This window comes from Mauremys reevesii, linkage group 12 (genome assembly GCF_016161935.1).
Source record: "Mauremys reevesii isolate NIE-2019 linkage group 12, ASM1616193v1, whole genome shotgun sequence".
In the NCBI taxonomy this organism is placed as follows: domain Eukaryota; kingdom Metazoa; phylum Chordata; order Testudines; family Geoemydidae; genus Mauremys; species Mauremys reevesii.
In genome coordinates this window covers 13,048,629-13,065,445 of record NC_052634.1, presented here as the reverse complement: position 1 = coordinate 13,065,445, position 16,817 = coordinate 13,048,629, and the positions used below count along the sequence as shown (strand labels likewise).

At 44.2% G+C, this 16,817-nt stretch overlaps 1 protein-coding gene across 7 annotated transcripts in view; it reads right to left on the bottom strand.

Annotated features, from left to right (window-relative positions):
- APLP2 (amyloid beta precursor like protein 2) overlaps positions 1-16,817 on the bottom strand; it is a 68,472-nt gene that overhangs the window by 11,162 nt on the left and 40,493 nt on the right. For 4 of the 7 annotated variants that reach the window (XM_039496639.1, XM_039496637.1, XM_039496638.1 and 1 more), the window contains exons 3-11: positions 16,492-16,621; positions 11,928-12,040; positions 9,137-9,315; positions 8,263-8,474; positions 6,341-6,508; positions 4,109-4,239; positions 3,620-3,694; positions 2,178-2,336; positions 1,651-1,779 (exon numbers count right to left, since the gene is read on the bottom strand). In XM_039496639.1, coding sequence (XP_039352573.1) covers positions 1,651-1,779; positions 2,178-2,336; positions 3,620-3,694; positions 4,109-4,239; positions 6,341-6,508; positions 8,263-8,474; positions 9,137-9,315; positions 11,928-12,040; positions 16,492-16,621 — 1,296 coding nt within the window. The remainder of the gene's footprint in view (positions 1-1,650; positions 1,780-2,177; positions 2,337-3,619; positions 3,695-4,108; positions 4,240-6,340; positions 6,509-8,262; positions 8,475-9,136; positions 9,316-11,927; positions 12,041-16,491; positions 16,622-16,817) is intronic. The other 3 variants (XM_039496641.1, XM_039496643.1, XM_039496642.1) reach the window with 1 other exon arrangement.

The following is a 16,817-nucleotide window of genomic DNA, read 5'->3' as shown; positions in this document are numbered from 1 at the left end:
ACTTCTCAGCCCAATACATATGCCTATATGCAGCAATTCACTGTCATCATTTGAAAATTGGGTCACATTGTACACAGCCTCAGTTCACCCATTAGCTCATGTTAAATTTAACAGTAACTCCAAACTTCACCCAGAGAGGGTGCTACATGATCAAGGATCATGTGGACTAGAGAAACCATTAATATGGATGGCCAAATGTTGAAGGAAATTAATGAGTTGAATGGACCAGCTTTTATAGTCAGAAGTGAATCTGACCTTTAAAAGCTAGGATGAAAGCAATTTAATTTTACATGTGGCCACCTGTCAATCAAACAAATCGACTGAGAAGCTTAAAGTGCATTGAAAAGTAAAGCGAATTGAAATTGAACTGTACCACCCACATTCCTCACATGTCAATTTGTTGACACTGAAGCCTTTGGAATGAATTAAGGGCTGTTTAGGTCTTAGCTTAAGCCTGCAGTTCACATACCCCACTGTGGGGCTTTGTCAGTACAAGAACAAAGGAGTCAGGGGATGTGTATTTGATATACTGGGCTGTCTCCAAAGAGTACTGGCTATTCTTCATTAGGAGCCAGTATTGTATTTACTCTGGAACCCTGTCTAATGGGTGTAAACCAACAGACAGGGAAGAGTTTGAGACAAAAAGATCTAAAGACAAAAAGTTCCAAGTCCATCACCAGCACCTCAAATCAACCTGAAGTTCGTGAAACCAGATACCCAAAGAACTCCTGCAAGTGGAAACATGATACTTAGATTAACTTCTGAATACCAACAGTGGGGGAGATCTAGGGATAAGCCCCAGTCCTAGTCTCACTCCCAAAGCCCACACTTCTCTGAAATTTTGCCTCGCATTAGTACAAGTAAAGCCTCAGGTTACTATTAGAGACACTAACGAACGATACTGGTTTCTGCGTAGTCTGTATCGCTGTCTCCCCAATGCAGCCTGTTCCCTTTCGTTTGTGTGGGTGTTTCACAGCGCATCGGGGAAAAAGGCTTTTTTAGAAAGAGGAACAGCAGCATGGTCCAGTGGCTAGGGCACAAGACAGGGGCTCATGAGGCCTGGGTTCCATTTTCAGTTCCATCACAAACCTCTGGCACGTCAGTTTCTCTCTGTGTGCCTGTTTCCCCTCCCCAACTTGTCTCGTCTAAGCATGTGTAAGCGTTTTGGAACAGGGACAATCTTTTACTATATGCATGTACAGGATCTAGCACAATAGGGTTATGATCTTGGGTTGGCCTTCAATGTTACTCCAACAAATTTTTGAATATAAAACCACAGAAGTTAGCTAAGGGCTGAAGGGCAGATATTGTACAAACTACTTACAGTTGAACTGGCCAGATGTTGTGGATAATGCATGGCTAAACTGTAGACTATTCCAGGGTACTATCTGAACAGGAAGTATTTAACATTCGGGTAGGTGCTAAGGAAAGCTGCAAGGATAGCATCTTTAGCACCAACCAGCATGCATTCAGAATGGGAAATGAGAGTTCCTCTTCAGTGCACAAAGATGTCAAGCTACTAAGGTATTCAGCTGGTTAACCAATTAGCATGGAGATAGGCTTTTTCAGAATCTGTCCTTTTCTAGAGACAGTCTCCAAGAACCACCCCTGGAGTAATAATGTTCCCTTGACAGAAACATTCTTTTGTACCTGAGATTTCATCTGTGCAGCCTTTTCTGGGTCAACTGCCAGGACATGCTGATAATGGCGGACAGTGTGCAGACGGTCCTTGTTCTCGGCACGGACGTAACGCTTCAGGGCTTGGAGGATGCGGTGGGGCTGCAGAATTTAAGAAGAGTTAAAATCCTATTGGTGGCACAAAGAACAGGATCCCATCCAACCATTACACTGAAATATATATTTAAAGTTCTCTACTCCGTTTTAGTACTGACAGAACATCTCTTAGCTCATCTCCTTTTACGGTAAGTGTATTGGGCACAAACAGCTATGCCTAAAGTATGAATGTAGGGAGAAGTAAGTGCAATTTTCTAGACATGAATTTAGATGCTCTGCTGATAGGCCTTTGGTACCAGTTACCATGATTTGGCACAGCTTCCTAAGCATCTGCTTTCACAGCATGCTAACCCATGCCCCCACAAGGCTCGTTCCAGCCTTCCCCATCTCAGCCCATGTGATCACAGTTCATGTCACTCTCAAAATGCTCCAACACGACTCACTCGTGGGGGGTCAGCTTGCAGGGCAGCCAAGTAGTTCTCCAAGGCAATCCGACGGCGGTCATTCAACATAGCTTCCACTCGAGCCAGGTGAGTCTCCACAAGCTGCTGCTTCTCGCTGGCTGCCTCTTTCTCTAGAGATTTAACCATTGCCTGGAAGTGCTGGAAAGGAGAGAAACAGAGCTTGTGTAAGTTTGCTACAGCACTGTAGCAACAGAGAGGAACGAACTGAGCAAGAACGCCTACTCTTGCTAATCTAATTCCTTTGAGTGTACTGAGATGGTCCCATCCCACACTCCCTGCCCAAGGCATCCAACAGTAAGGAGAGAAGGACACAGAGGACTCATTTTGACTTCAAATGTGCTGTTTAAAATGATAGTCCCAATATGTCTTTCAAATGTACTTCACAACAATTTCAACTGTTTGTGGAGAAGGCAGGGGGTCTTGCAGCTGGAGCATCCAGTTTGGAATCAGATGATTTGGATCATATTTCAGCTCTAGTACAGACTTGATAATTTAAGAATCCACCTATCCCTCATTTGTATCCCCATTTTATAATACCATCTCCTTCCCTCGTAGGGCTATTAATTGAATTTTATGAAAGGCACCATATCTAACATCTGTCCACCTATAGGTACTCAAAGTCTGAGAGAGCACACTCCCTGGCAGTAGTAAACCATTGTCAACACTATGCATCACACCACGATGACCATAGAAACACTACGTTAAGTTTTGGTATGCGCCATTAGAAACCAAAAAATAAACTATTTCCCAAACTAGGAATAAGATTGGTAGAGAAAAGATACAGGCTTCAGAGAGGATTTACAAAACCATGTGAACAGACCACACTAGAGAAAGAGGCCTTAGCCTACTGTAAGAGAAAATGTAACAGCTATCCTTAGCCTAGTTCGAGTCTATGGCAGCCAACTATCGCAAGATTCTATACCCATCACAAACCCTAGGTCTCCACTGAGATTTCATTCTCACAAAGCAGGAGTTCAGCAGTTTGCAAGGAAGCCATTGATTTTCAGCCTCATGGGTTTTCACTGGATCTGTACAAATAGGAAACCTGTGTCCACAGAGAATGTCAGAGCCAGACTGAACAGGGCTGTGGGTTCATTTGCAAGCACAGCTGAGCAAAATGAACGCAGGAGGTTTAGAGTTCCCTTTTGGCAGGGCTGCTGACATGCTTGATGGTCCTGCTAGTAGAGGCGGGGGCAACTGTACATTGCACCATTTCCAGTTTTCAGACCAAAAGATGCAATTGAATCAAATCTCCCTCTACTACATGTTCATCCGACTAAGGGAAGGACTGCTTTTCACTCACTGTGCTTTTGGCTTTGAACACTGACAAGCTATCTAGCTTACTCAGGCGAGGACAGATGCCAGGCACTGAACCTCTGGGAACGGAATCAGCTCCCCCTTTTAGATGTCTCAACTCTTACCTGAATGAGAGTTTGCCTCTCCGCCTTAGGAAGATTCTTGGATTCATATTCTGCTTCCTCCCATTCTTTTTTCACCTAAGCAGGCAGAGAGGAGCACAGTTCAGCAAGGCACAGAAAAAAAACCAAAAAACTTATTTCATGTATGTATTTCTGGACTAGCTTGTTTTTACAGGCACACATGGTGAGATTAATACCTCGCAATGCTGTATTACAATCAGAGATCTAACAAGACTGCTGCATCACTGGCAGATGTTTCTAACCAACCCAGGGTCTAATCTTAGCATTTAACCCCAAAAGGGCAGCCAGTTTGTTACTGCTGCTGACTTCTGTCTCAACACCTAGGAGGTGAACTTAAAGAAAAACCAACCACAAAGCTGTGGGGTCATGTTGCAAAAGCAACACAGAAGGTAATCAGCCATTGGATCTGTATAGTAGAAGACAGGCAGCAATCGTGCAGCTCAGATGAACGTGATGACGTGAGACACTCACCCGGTCCATGCGGTTGTGGTGTCGCACTTCCAGCTGCTCCTTCGCTTTCTGGAAGCGGGCATGCTCATTATCATCAGCTGGGGTTTCAAAGTACACATCCACATCATCAGTGGGTACAGGAGTAGGGGGAACTGGAAAAAGAAAGTGAGTGGCTCAAACAATTTCTACAGTCCTGGGTTAGCCTACTGTGATAATGATTGCAAGGGGTGGGGAGGGAGAGGCACCTTCACACCTGCAGAGTTCACCCTCTGTCAAACAGTGCGTTGAACCACTACCTACCAGGACTTCATTTTGGTATCATTAAATTGCCAATTCGCTGCACAACATCAGTAAGTTACAACATTCCAAACACACATAGTAACGCACTGGGGCCACCAGCATCTGTCCAGTCTTCACGTTAATTCTGAGGCAAGTGTTACTCAGCAACGGAGCTACGCTAGGACTGCAGAACAAAGAACTTTCTCTTCCTTGCCACGCCAGTTTGTCTCTGCCTGAATATGACATTTTCTACATTAGCTGCTCACTGACAAACAGGCTCAACAGCATCAGCACACTCCATGATCACATCAGGGAATCCCCCACAGAAATATTAAAGGAGCAACCCATTCCCATGGAACAAGGGCTTATACGTCTCAATCCTTCTTGCCCTATCAGATGCACCAAGCAGGACTAGCAGGCAATGGAATGAGACAGGACAGCAACAGGAGGATGTTCAGGAAGACGACTTCAATTTGGCCAATCAACTGGAAAGCAAGGAAGTCTCCCATCTTCTTGAAGCATTCAAATTTGGCAAGAGGAGCAATTACATGGAGGATCCTGATATGAAGTCATACACCACAAAGCCTTTCCCAAACGGACCATGCCAAGCATGGCAGCTACTGCATATTCAGTCACACACAACCTTGGATATTAGAGCTTGTGGGGTGAAATGGGGGTGTGGAGAGGGTGAGTGACAGGAACACTGGGTTAGCCCTTATTTATTTTGAAGTGGGACAGAACCAACTGGCCTGCCTTAAAATACAGGCAGGTAGGACCTCTGCTTAACATCTAATAAGAGACTGCAAACCTCAAACAGCACAGGCCTCATTTCATCCTGCACTTTAGCATCGGCACTGGATAGGAGATTTAGTCCCAGTGTGCACCTGAATCCACAACCTCCCAGTCCAATGGGGACAATTATTAGGTGAAACATTGGCAAGACTGTAAAACAGGCATTATTTCTTCATGTAAGTGCCATGGCCAGATACGTGTTGTATCCTGGGCCTGCTCATAGCATCGCTGAAATGGAGACCTCAATTTCCATCCCCAAATCCCTCTGGGACAGGACAAACTTTTGTACAAAAAGCTCCTGACAGCCGCAGCTTTTATTTCACCACTTCAGTCAGATCAGCCCAATCTAATGCACTTCCATGAAGCTCATTTTGTAAACAGGATTATGGCTGTATAGACAGACTGCCAAGCCCCAGATAACACAAAAAGCCTTTCAAAGGGCTTTCACAGCAGCTGAAGTGGAAGTGCTGGAGTTCAACAATAAGATTAATAAGGAGGTTAAAATGTTTTTGGTAGTTTTATCATCTGCCATAAAAGCCAGCAGAAACTGATGCCAACAACCTCCAGCTATCAAATACAAGGGTTAAATCGCTTTTCATATTTCTAATGGAGCAGAAGGTGGGAACCAAAATTCTGTATTACTTTAGTGAGGATTTTCCGAAGTGCACCAGTCAGAAAAACTTCTTACCAGAAGAATTTTGACTAACAGTCTACATTGCCAGAGTGATTGGTTGAACAGATACATCATACTCTGACCGGGGAAGGCAAGAAGTCTCTACCAGCTGGATGAATGAACAAATGGAGAAGTTTTATAACAAGAATAGAGACTAAAGAAGTTTCCCAGTCCCTGCTACAAATCTAGAAGAGGATAATTGAGCCCTGTGTTCATTAAGTTTGCAGGCCAACTGTGGGCTTAGGTTGGAGAGAGACAGACAGTACATGTTGAGAAGCCAGTTTTCCCTAGCTGTAGGAAGGAACTTTAACCTAAAAAAAAAAATCTAGAGAAGCACAGAGACAAGAGGAGACTGCTGCAAAAGGACAGACAGAACTACTGCAAACACCAGAACCAACAGGACGGGCTACACATGTATCCTCAATTGACTTAGGCAAGGAGGAGGAAACACCAAATGCCAGACAGGACAGTGGCTTGCTGCAAAAGGGCCAGTGGCAGGCAGGACTTACTCATCTTTTTACACACAGCCATACAATATTCCTCTGACTCAAAATTGTTCCTGTTGCCTCCGCAGCCTCCATATATAAAGCGAATGCATTTTCTCTTGTATAGGTCGAAGTACCAACGAGGCATCACAGCCCGGCAGGGACCTGTCATCGCCTCCTGGGAGCAGACAGCTGTGTGGAGACGGGTTAGAACATCAGCTAGTGAGGAGTACAGGCTTTGCTAAGCGATTTAAAAGTCACTGCTGGCTCTAGGTGAGAAATTCTGCTGCGGCACTGCTCCTTGCCTCACTCTGCAACATGCTTTTTTGGGGGCACTCTTGAAAGTGCCTCAGTGTTCTGCTGAGGCTACCAGAACAGTGCTGCTACTGCTGCTGATTTAGAGCATGAGCAATGCACAGTCTGGAACACTGGAGCAACTGGCCCAACATGGAGCCTTCATCTGCAAGAGCTATTCTCTTTAAACCAAATAGGTGGAGCAGAGCACTGAACTGGGCTACAGATAAATTTCAGAGGTTGTGGGGCCATCCCCCATGTGCCCCAATGACAGAGCTTCCACTGTTTAAAATGCTCAAGATATGATGGAAGGAAAGCCTTTCAGTGCTGCATGAGATATTCGACAGGGAAGACCTATTCCATTGCAGTTTATTTGGATGGAAGCTTGAATTCAGAGCTGCACAGGTATAAAAGAAAGTGGAAAATGCAGGCTATACACATGGAACATGTCACTGGAGGATAGCAGCAGCTGGATTTTAGAGTTTTAAAAAGCCTGGGGATTAAGCAGGAGAATTCAAGACAACTATTATAGCTACAGCATTTTACACAGAAATGGACATCTCTGCAGTAAGCAGTCAGCACAAGTGGCTCTGTTTAGATGCAGGATTACAGCAGGCATCCTCATTTCTTTGAAGCACTGTAGAGGGAAATAAATTGGGCATCCCTGGAACAGACACCTTTCAGAAGCTAGCCAGCTACACAGGTCACCCTGTTCCAAGTCTATTTTAACATCGGCAGATCTCCGATAACCCCACATACAAAGTACTGTTTCAGTGAAATTATCTGCAGCACACTGGCACGTTACCAGCAGGAGTTTTACCCGGAAGACACAAACTGCTAGCAGTGACTCAGTCATCTGTAGTTAATTGAATTTCACTCTTGCCCCCTCCCTCTGCAGAGAGACACTCAACATAAGAATTTACAGCATGGAATCACAACACAGTTGCAGATGCTCCGCAGCAAGAGCGCCTGCCCCTGACAAGAGCTACTGCAAATATTTAGATAAAGAGGTGCGGTTGGTTGGACTGGGTTCAGTTTTTCTAAGGAAGAGAAGGATTTTATGCAGACCTAGGTTGTTTAAAATAGAGCAGGAAAGGAAGCAACTACTGGAAACATCTTGTTCAAGGTAAAGGGGCCAGAATCTGAGCTGGTGTAAATCAGTGTAGCTCCATTATACTCAAAGTTTACATCAGACGAGACCCTGGCCCAACAGTTTTAGTTTTCTGGAATCCATGAAAAGACAAATCAAGGCTGGCCACTCAAACCTAGGAAGATATTCCAGTCAGCTGAGTGCCCCAAGATAGTCTATCTATAGTCTCTCCTAATATTAGCCTATGCAAGTACTGTTTCCTGACTCAACACTGCACCTGGGTGGAAATATTTGTTCTCTGTGCCAGCCACTGGGCTTTCTGCCAATAAGACTACCATTAATTGGCAACATATGGGCCATGCTCTAGAGAGTTAGTGTCACCTTCAACATTTGAAACATAAGCATCAGCTTTTCTTTGATGACCAATTTGGCAATTAAGGCCTCCACAGTGGAATCTGTTGGATGGATCGAAAGCACTATCACTGAGGCAGAGGTAACAAGATCAACTGGACAGCCAGCCTGAGGGAGCCAGGAGTCATGTACGCTGTGGAGCATGACTTACCTTTCATGTCACTGATGATTTCCTTTTCAGAAAGAGACCTGTCATTGCTGGACTCAGTAGGGGTCTCTTCATTGTAATCATCTACTTTATAGTTATCATAATAGTAATCCCGATCTTCCACCACTTCCTCCTCTTCCTCATCCTCTTCCTCCTCATCCTCCTCCACAGTTCTTCTTGTGAGGACTTCCACATCTGGCTCTGTTGGGAACTCACTAGAGGGATACAATTAACAGGGAAAGTTCATGCTAATCACTGATGTACAAGAATAATGATTCTCTTTTCATCTATCTTAAAAGCATGAGAGATGGGAGTATAAATGTACTGACCGTTGTTCACCCAATCAGCAGCAGCTACAGTTCTCCTCATTACAGATACACCTAGTAGAGCCATAGCTTCTTTCAGCCTCTAGCTCAAAGGGGTTTTTAAAATACCTCGTCCCCCAATTAGCTTTCCTTACCTAAACTAAAGGCTACAGCATTTGGAGCCAAGCATCTGGTAGAGCAGCCAGCCATTTTTGAGTGGTTTTGGATGGAGGTGCTCCACTCATTTCAGAGAAGTGCTGTGAATTCGTTTTTCCTCCTGTGAACTGCAAGACCTCTCCACTGCCATAATATTCCCCTTCCTCTGAATCCAGGAGCAGAACAAAGTTCTTTCCCTCATGGGTGGAGATGGCAATCACCGCTGGTAACAACGAGCCAGTGGCCCCATTGTTACTCGTATTACCACAGCACCTAGTGGCCCTAATCAGAGACCGGAACCCACTGTGCTAGGTGCTGTACAAACAGAACAAAAGGTTTGTCCCTGCCCGAGGGACTTACAATCTACGTAAGCAAAGACATTAACCCAGACGCTACAAAGTGATCAAAAGCTCTACCTTTTATAAAGGTCGTAGTCATCTTCATCCTCATCTTCGTCCTCTTCCTCTTTGGAAAGAGCTTCATCCACAATTTTTGTCCGAGGGCAGCATACGTACTCTGTGCCATGGAACTGGTCCACCCCACAGGGAAGCAGCATGCCATAACTGTGCAGGATCATCCCCTCTGTCAAACAAGCCTGAGAGGGAAGTCGGGGTGAAATTTAAAAGTCGTATTTTAAAGCAGCACATTTATTGCTTCCCCCTCATGCTGGAGGTTTAGATAGCCTTTACCACTCAGGCAGTGCCAGTGGTAATTCCAATGGTGTAAACTGTATTGCAGACAGGCCAGAGGCATTTTTAGTTTTTGCATCTAACCCTGTGTAACAGGGCAGAAAAATGGGCAAGAAATTTCATGGCATAGACAAAGCTTTGGAAATGTCTGAGACTTGCACCTTGCTGTTGATAATCCAAAGCACTTACAATAATTGGGCCTAAAAATTTACCCTAATTGTGAGCTCAGTTGTGGAAACAGTGAGTACAAACATTTATGAAGTTTTCTAATCCCATAGATGCTGATGGGAAAAGGTGCAAAGGAGGACAAAGACCTACATAAAGGCTTCCTGATACAATTGAAGGACTGCGTTTACCAGGCATGATCTTAAGAAGCGTGGGACTAGAAATCAATGAATCAAAATTCAGTGTGGTCAGAAGTTAGGCAGCATTGTTGGACAATACAATGAAGGGATAGGTTACTAAGCTTATCACTCCATTTTGAGGTCCTCAGAAAGACTTGGGGCAGGGGGAGAAGCTGGCTACCACAACACTGCTGATTGGAGAAAAGGAAGGAGCAAGCTTCACCATCATGGCTGCTACCCTCAGTGTCTCCTGGGACCTGGGATCCAGCATGACACCTTTGTACCTTCATCATTCTGAGCCTTAAAGATGTCCCAACTAGACCAGGCCAGAAAGAGACCTAATCACCACCACCACCTCCAGCTCCACAATCCCAGATACCATCTAGGAAGTCAGACACTGTTCCACCGTGGCTCACCCTGATATGTCCCTCCCCCACTTTATTATTTTTTTTTCTCTTTGTTTTCTGTCTAATAAGAGCCTGGGTTAGCTGGCCAATACTGTATATTACTGCTCTAAGTTTGACCAGGGATGCAACTGAAAGCAGTTCCTTAAGCAGCTTAATGCTGGTACAAGTCTGCCGGGTCTCAGAGTGGCTAATAAGACCAGCCAATGCCTCTATTTCTGGCAATAAGGTGTTCAATTATGGGTAAATAACCAGGCTCTAGAATAAATGACAGACTCGCTGCTGGGGCTTTTTTTTATTTTGCAGCGTCCAGGTCAACTGACTCAGGCTTGCGCTATAGGCTAGAAACAGCAGAGCCGATGTTCCCACTTGGACTGGAGCCCAGGCTCAGACGCACCTCTCTCACCGAGTTTCGGAGCCCAGGCTCCAGCCTAAGCAGGGACATCTACACTATTTTTAGCCCCACCCTGCACGCCGGAGTTAGTGGACCTGGGCCCTGAGACTTGCTTCCATGTTTTTCTGTTTTTCTACTGCAGATGTACCCTTAGTGGCAAAGAATAGAAAGTTCCATGTCAGGCACGCAGCACTTCAGAGCTAGAGCTGGGCTGACCATTTCATTAACTTTTCTCTCTAGAATGAGAGAAGGCATAAAAATTGACTACTTTATTTTAACATGCTGCATCTGGAAATGGGACAATTCAGTACAATGCCAAATATGAACAGCACGCAGATGCTTTAACTGCACGTTTATTTGAAACTGCGTATGTATATGGTTTTATGGCCTGACCAATGAGTGAAATAATGAAAGCTTTGTTGTGTATGTTGGAGCTCTTTTGTATTTCTTTTATCCATACTTTGGAAAGCAAAGGGAACGATCCATGCTTGTAATCTGGATGAAGCTGTCAACTGCATGTTGAAGGCAAATGATTCAACTCACTGGGACCAACCACTTAGAAGTTGGCACGATGGCCCTCTATTAATAGGTGGTCTACTGGTACAGAATTCTTAAAAATAGCTTGGCTTTCTGAAAGCTTTGAAAAAAATGGGAATAATCTTTACTGCTCCAAAGCTGATACATTTCAATCTTATCACTAAGACCAAGTGGTTTAATTTAGTCTCTCATGAGTACATGCTCTGTATTGTGAATTTAGATATTGCCATCCAATATCTAAACTCCAGCTGAGTGTGCACAGAATTTACCTATTTCTTGCCAAATCAAATCAGCCAAAGAGAAAGATGGAGCTCTATTCATTATGGGAAAGAGCGACATGCCTGTAAAGTGGAGACTTGTACAGGAGCTAGTCTGTCTCCCACTACTCCAAAATGGGCACTCAATTCCAAGCTCCAACCACCATATTGTAAAATCTGACCTTTCATTTAAGGAAATGGAGTGCTACGTCTATGAAAATGTCTCACCACCACTCTGGTCCTCATTCCTGGGAGGAAGGATAGTTCAATAGTAAGGGTGCTAGACTGGGAAACCAGTGTTCAATTCCCAGCTCTGCCACAGAACCAGGATTGTGAACTTGGGCAAGTGACTTGACATGCAGGAGCCTACAACTCACTGAAAGCCAAGGAGACTGAGGTTCTTAAGTTCTGAAAGTTGTAACAGAGTGCCTACGTTCCAGATCCATAACGTGAGGATAATGGCACTTTCCTATCTCACAGGAGCTGCTGTGAGGATGACATTGTGATTGTTCAGATGTAATGATAAAGGAGACCAAGTACATCTGTATCTGGATCTAGTGACAGTCATGTTAATCCTGTTACCTCTTTAGCCACAGTGTGCCAGTGCTGATGACTTTCACACACATCCATCCGTTCTTTGTGGAAGAATCTGCACTTCTCTGGAACCAGGAGGACATCACTTACAAACTCACCCACTGGAAAACAAAAAGTTTCTATCAAATAACAGTTCTTGTCTTGTCAGATACATGTTTGACCTTCAAACTCAAGAGATGACTAGCATTAAAATCTTCAACAAAGCACTTCATTACTGACCCCATTAAGAATCTGTATGTTGCTATACAAATCTTAATGACCCAGTTTAGACTAACAGGCACCTTTGGAGACCTGCTTTAATACAAAGCCTCTAGTTCTATTTTTGGAGCTCAGAACAAAAAGTAGGAGAAGCTGAACAATGAAATATGCTAGCCAAAACCTACAGGTTAATCTGAATGCAAGTTTATAAAGCATGCCAATGAACAGTTGCTCATGGAATCTGCAGAGAAGAGTGAACGAGTTTCACATGAAGAAAGGATTGCCTAAATGATGTTCTTTAAACGATTTTAATGATCAACCAATTCCTAAACTGACTAGTGTCACATGGAAGAAGCTATTCCTGGTTGCCAAAAGCTTCAGTAGTCTGGCTATTTGCTGCCATGAGCATTTTCCATGACTATAGGGTTCCCTGGCCCTTTTCTGCTTATTCAGAAGAGATGACAGCTAACTCACTCCACTGTGTCAGCTTTGTTGAGGCAGTTTCAGAGTTTAGATTAAAATCTATGTTCGGGGTACCATGCATTTGAAACTAGATTCAGGGCAACTCAGCCACAGCTATAACTGTTCCCCAATTTGGATACTCCGGCCAAAATGCTAAGAGTAGGAAAATAAAAGCCCTGAAACCCACACAACCGGGTAAAGCTCAGGGCAAACTGATTATGTTGTGCTCTGACATACACCTAACCACCAACACTATTTTTGTATTTGGCAAAACCTTAGCTACAGACTTCCAACTTGGAACAGTTTGCTCTGTGGTATTTTTTGTAACTTCTGCATTAGAAAGGATTAAAGCAAGTTAAACCTAAACAACCACTACAATTTGAGTTAGTAACCATCATATGCCAGACTAGATCCAGTATAACCACCACTTTCTAGATCATTAGGCAGAAAGTTCACCTTGGCAGACCTTATGACTTGGAAGGTTTAATATTCTGGGCTCAAGTTGTGATATTCTAGTCAGTCTAATGGATTTAGATACATCTTCCAGTAATTTTACTCAAAGACATGCCCAAATCTCCTAGTCTGCTTAGAAAAAACCCTTAAAACCCAGGTGTTTGGGAGCAACAAACCCATGTGAAATAAAATGAACACCCACAGACGAGACTTGTAGTCTAACAAAAATGGCTGCATTAGCTCATGTCTGACATTTACATGATGGTCAAAAACTTAACAGTATATGCTTTGACTAGTTTAAAAACTAAAGTACATCAATTCCAAGGGGAAGAGTCTTTCAACTTGATCTAGAGAGTTGAAATATTTGGCCAAGTAATCTTGAATGTGTCCTTTGCAAAAGGAATCTTGACTGTTGGCTGTGGACAAATTTGCAGCAACCCCATACAGATCATTGGCACTTTCTAACATGGCTGGGGGGTCCTGCCCTCCTGGCTCTGCCCCAGGCCTCACCCCTACTCCACCCTTCCAAGGCCTGATCCCTGCCCTGCCTCTTCCCACTCCTGCTCTTCCCATCTCCCCAATGCCTCCTGCATACTGCAAAACAGCTGATCACAGAGGGTGGGAGACAGAGGTGCTGGTAGGGGGGCTGCCGGTGGGTGCTAAGCACCCACCTATTTTTCCCTGTAGGTGCTCCAGGGGAGCACCCACAGAGTCAGCGCCTATGCTACTCATAATACCAAAGACTTCGAAACCCTCGGAGAAACATTTCTTCTGCACATGGACGTGTGCAAGTCAAAACACTCAGTCTATGAAGTAGGTTATCTGAAAACAGGTGCAAAGTAATAAAGGCCACATCCATTCTTCAGTTTCTCAAACTTGAGAGGTGTTGGTCCCCACCTCCTGCCATCCCTTATAAAAGTTTAAGGTTCTCCCCTCTACTGAAGGATGGACACAATTTAAGAACAGAACACATCCACAGTCTATGTTATGCAATATTTGCCCGTGTTTATAATGCTCCCCCTTTTCAGGGTACATCTCCACTAGAATAAGAGTCCTGCAGCACGGCCATGGATAGCCGGGGTCAGCTGGTTTGGGCTCAGGCTGCAGGGTTAAAAATTGCTGGGCAGACATTAGGGCCTGAGCTGGAGCTCAGGCTCTGGGACACTATCCCATCATGGGGTTCCAGAGCCCAGGTTCCAGCCCGAGCTCAAATGTCTACATAACAATTCTACAGCTCCACAGCCCTAGCACAGCAAGCTCAAGTCAGCTGACATGGGCCAGCTGCTTAACTGCTGTGTAGACGTAGCCTCAGATCAGAGTCACCCAGGGCAGGCATTTCCCTGCTAACAGCTTCACCAGAACTGTCAGCAGTTTGCCTTTTCACACTTCAAACTCAGTCCTGCACCCAGCATCCTATTGTTAAGTTTATTTTACAGTTTAGTGACAGTGCTAAGAGGGCCTCATCGCAATCTCTTTAAGAAACTAAAAAACCTCATCTACAGTGTGCAAAAGGTTAAACTTCACCAGGTAGTGAGATCCTATCTGAAGATGGACAGGGGATTAGTGCAGCATGGGAGAGAGAAGCAACAAATAGAACACGGAAGTACTTTGTACATGAGAACAATGGGTACTTTGATTGGAGTCAGGGCACAGATCATTTGTTTACAAGTGATTTTAGAAATCTATCCTAACAATAAAGGTGTGTTTTATCTGAAGAAACACTCCATCACTTGAAACTGGGAAAACAAAGTTGTCCTACATGCTGGGCCTTCATTTTCATAAGAACAGCCATACTAGGTCAGACCAATGGTCCTTCTAGCCCAGTATTCTGCCTTCCGACAGTGACTAGTGCCAGATGCTTCAGAGGGAATCAACAGAAGAGGGCAATTTTGAGTGACCCATCCCCTGCCATCCAGTCCCAGTTTATGGCAGTTGGAGATTTAGGGACACCCAGACATGGGATTACATCCCTGACCTTCTTGGCTAACAGCCATTGACTGACCTGTCCTCCAAAGCTCGGCAGTCTTTACATGGTCTACTTTAAACCAAGATGTTTACTTGCATGTCAGCACTGCTCCCGAACTGTCCTAATTGTCTACAGACTCCAGAGTGGGCAAGATGCTGGCTAGGGTATGTTTATGAGAGATGGGGTATTACCCAGCAGATTTAAAACAGGTCAAATGTTGGGCAGAGTCCTATAGTACTGGCATCTTAAAAACCTTGGCTCTTAGTTGAAGGTCAGTCTTGAGGAAGGATTGCCTTGTGTCTTATGGAGTAGGCCAGCCATCAGGAGACCTGGCTTTCATTCTCACTTGTGTGAGAGGCACCCAGAATAACCATGGACAGTTCATTTATCCTCTGTACCTCAGTTTCCCCATGTGTAAAGTGAGGATAATACATTTACTATTGAAATACCCTTGGGAGGCGAGTATTAGTGTTTGTGAAGTGCTTTGAGAGCCTCCTATGAAAGATGTTACACAGAAAGGCAAAACAGCCCTGTAATCCTGTGGATCTACTTTACCTAGCTAGACTCTAGCTGCATTCAGTCCTTAAATGGACGCAAAAATCCTTGGAAGCACTTCAGGAGGAGAAACTGATTCTCAGAGCACTTTCTATGAAGCCCTACTGCAACTGTAACAGTGTTCAATGAGATAGGATAGAATTTGTTGCAAGTAGCTGAGCAAATCTGCTTCAGCAAAGGATAGACAAGAAATTGGACCAAGCTCAGTCTGCTGGTAACTCTTGCGTTGGGCAGAATGTGCTTATGGGAGTAGGGACAAGTCTCAGGTCAAACGCCTTGGCTGCAAAAAAGCTAGACATCTAGATAGAAATAGATAGATTCCAGTAATAAGTACAGTTTAATCAATCATGTAACGTCTAGTGGTCAATTACAGTTAAAACAGAAGACATTTTGGGATTCCAGTCACAAGAATGAGGAACCATTTGAAACAGCTAGATATAAATAACCTAAAAAAATAGAGCTGTCTTGCCAAGACCAAAGCAGGGATTACGAACACACCTGAGCGTTTGAGTCTCCAAGGAAACAAAACATTAAAGCTTCACAGAAATAGGATCAGAGTATTAAAGCCCAGAGTTTGTGATACTAGTACACTAGACTTCGGGTTTTATGCCCATGGCATAAAGGTGGGGACCGGGGGGGGGGGGGGGGGAATTCTTTTTCCAAACCAGACACTATTATTACAACACAGAGTTATCAAGCTGTTGATCTGGGGAAGAGTGTATAGAATTTCATTTTTTTTTTATTTTTTTTTTTTTAAAGAAGAGAAACCTAGACACAAAAGTGGGGATCTGATGTAAAAACTCTTTAGGTCGGTTTCTTCTCCGAGCAAACCAGGGAGTGACCTCTGATCCCCAAGGGAAAAGATGTTTGAATGAGTTATTTCCCTCATTGGAGGCCTGCTCCACATTAAGTACTTACCCAGACACTTGTAGGGCACAACAATGTGGGTGTGGCCCTTGCACTGCTTCTTGCCTTTCTTACACCAGTTGTCAATGCTGACTGGTTGGTTGGCTTCTACCACATTTGTAATCTGAAGCTCTGGATAGATCTGTTAAAAAACCATATGCTAAAAAACACAGATCAAGATACATGCATGCTAACACACTGGCAAAAACACAAAGTGACATAATAAAAGTACTCTCAATAAGGAATACTGGGGGAGTGGGGGGGAAGAGACATGAAACCAACTGGTTCTCTAAACTAAAGCAAGCTCATTCACCTTAACTGGGTTAAGGAAACCTAAG